The following is a 1,967-nucleotide window of genomic DNA, read 5'->3' on the forward strand; positions in this document are numbered from 1 at the left end:
TAGTTGTTTATGTGTGAACTCACTGCTCTCCGGCTCCTCCAGCTCGGGGGCCTCCAGCTTGGCTCCCTGCAGCGCGGGATGGACGTACATGTGCGGGGACAGGCTGGTGTCCCCGCGCTCCTCGTCCCGCACCGCCAGCGCGCTCAGGTAGGCCAGGTTGTCCTCCCCATCAGAGAAAGAGGGGCTGTCCCGGGGCCCGGCGAGCATGCAGGACGGCGCGCTGTGGAAATGCTGCTGCTGGGGAGGAGAGCGCGCGAGGTGCTGCTGGCTGTGTGCGCGGTGCGTGATCTCCAGAGAGGCGGACTGCTGCTGCTGCTGCTGCTGCTGCTGCTGCTGCTGCTGCTGCTGCTGCTGCTCCAGCTTCAGGATGTCCTTGACGGAAAACGGCGTGGATGTGAGCGCGCTGTGCAGCATCATGTCCCCCATCAGCTCCAGCTCTGCTGCATCGAGGAAGCGAACACCTCCGAGGAACATGCACGCCCTCCGCGGCCCCACTGCTTCTCCTAAACAGCAGTTCAGGGGAGTTGGGCTAACTGGAGGTGCGTTAAGCCCTGGGAATCCCTCCTCGCCATAAATCGCAGGGAAACATGCTGTTAGCGCCGGCCCGGTCCATGCACGCCTCCTCTCTGACACGATGTGCGCTCCCTGGACCCGGGCGGCGGAGGAGCGCCTCTGGGATGTGTGTGCGTGTGTGCGTGCGTGCGTGTGTGTGTGTGTGAAATGGAAAGTCCGCGAGGGGCCGGAGGGGAAGCTCTGGGAGAGACAGTGAGGTGGGGAGCTCGTGACGTAACTGCACGCACTAACTTTAGTTCTCACGTGAAACTTGGTGTTTGACTAAAACCAGTCAGAGCCCGATCCTCGTGCAAGAAACACTTTTTAACACCGTCCTGTTCGGACTCTGTAGCGCGCGCTGTTCTCGTGAGGGCTCGTGCGTAAAATCTGTGGACTTGCGCGCTGCAGCCAGCGCGTGCCAAGGCCGAGTTCTGCCGTGATTATCACGCAAATCATTTAAACATCATTTCATGGAGACTTGTTCTCTTCTGTTTTACTCTTTTATTAAAGGTCATTTATTGAAAATCACGTGATCCTGGAAACATGAAGCTCTGAAGGAGTTTCAAACCTGCTGAGCCCCCCCCCCCCCCCCCCCCCCACCAACTCTGAGTCCTTCCGGTCCCGCCGGGGCCTGCAGCCTGCTGTCCTCTTTATCTCCACTGTCGCATTAAAAGCCGCACTGGGCCGATAAGCATACACCCCCCCCCCCCCCCCCCCGCCCACCCCCCACAGCAATTAAAATTCCTCTAAGAAAACTGGCAGACGTTTTTAGCTCAGTCTAATCTGCTCTTATCAGCTCCTTTCCGTTTTGATGCTGGACCCCCTCCCCTTTCTCCCCCCTCGTGGACACTCGGCAGGTGGAGGGCACGTTATCAACAGGGGTCACCTTAGTTTCAGGTCACGTGACACTCCTGGGTCAGGCCCTTTGAGTGGTCAGGAGTGAACTTCATTATAGGAGGACTAGATGTTCACCTGCAGAAGCTCTTGGTGCAGACACAAAACCAAACAGGACACAGATCCAGTGATCCAATGTGGAGCAGGGGGTCCAATCCGGGCCCTCAAGGGCCACTATCCTGCAGGTCTGTCCCCTGCTCCAACTGCTGAGTCATGCTTCAAGGACCTGTCATGTTTCACAGAAGCTGGTCATCATGCATCCTGTGCAGGACCAGAACTGGACGGAGCACAGTGTCCTCACAGTTTGTTATAATTCCACAAACGCTTCATGTCACTGTTATAACGCCTAATAATAACACATCTTTCATGATTTAATCTATGAATTATAACGCCTTATGAAAACACATCTTTCATGATTTAATCTATGAATTATAACGCCTTATGATAACACATCTTTCATGATTTAATCTATGAATTATAACGTCTAATAATAACACAACTTTCATGATTTAATCTATGAT

General features: G+C 54.8%; 1 protein-coding gene across 1 annotated transcript in view; it reads left to right on the top strand.

Annotated features, from left to right (window-relative positions):
* Positions 1–367: 367 nt before the first annotated feature.
* Positions 368–1,967, top strand: part of LOC119422510 (homeobox protein Nkx-2.5-like) — a 3,428-nt gene continuing 1,828 nt past the window's right edge. The window contains exon 1 of the mRNA XM_037689886.1: positions 368–539. Within this exon, the coding sequence (XP_037545814.1) occupies positions 368–539 (172 nt within the window). The remainder of the gene's footprint in view (positions 540–1,967) is intronic.

This window comes from Nematolebias whitei, chromosome 16 (genome assembly GCF_014905685.2).
Source record: "Nematolebias whitei isolate Nwh7 chromosome 16, NemWhi1, whole genome shotgun sequence".
NCBI classification, from domain to species: Eukaryota; Metazoa; Chordata; class Actinopteri; order Cyprinodontiformes; family Rivulidae; genus Nematolebias; species Nematolebias whitei.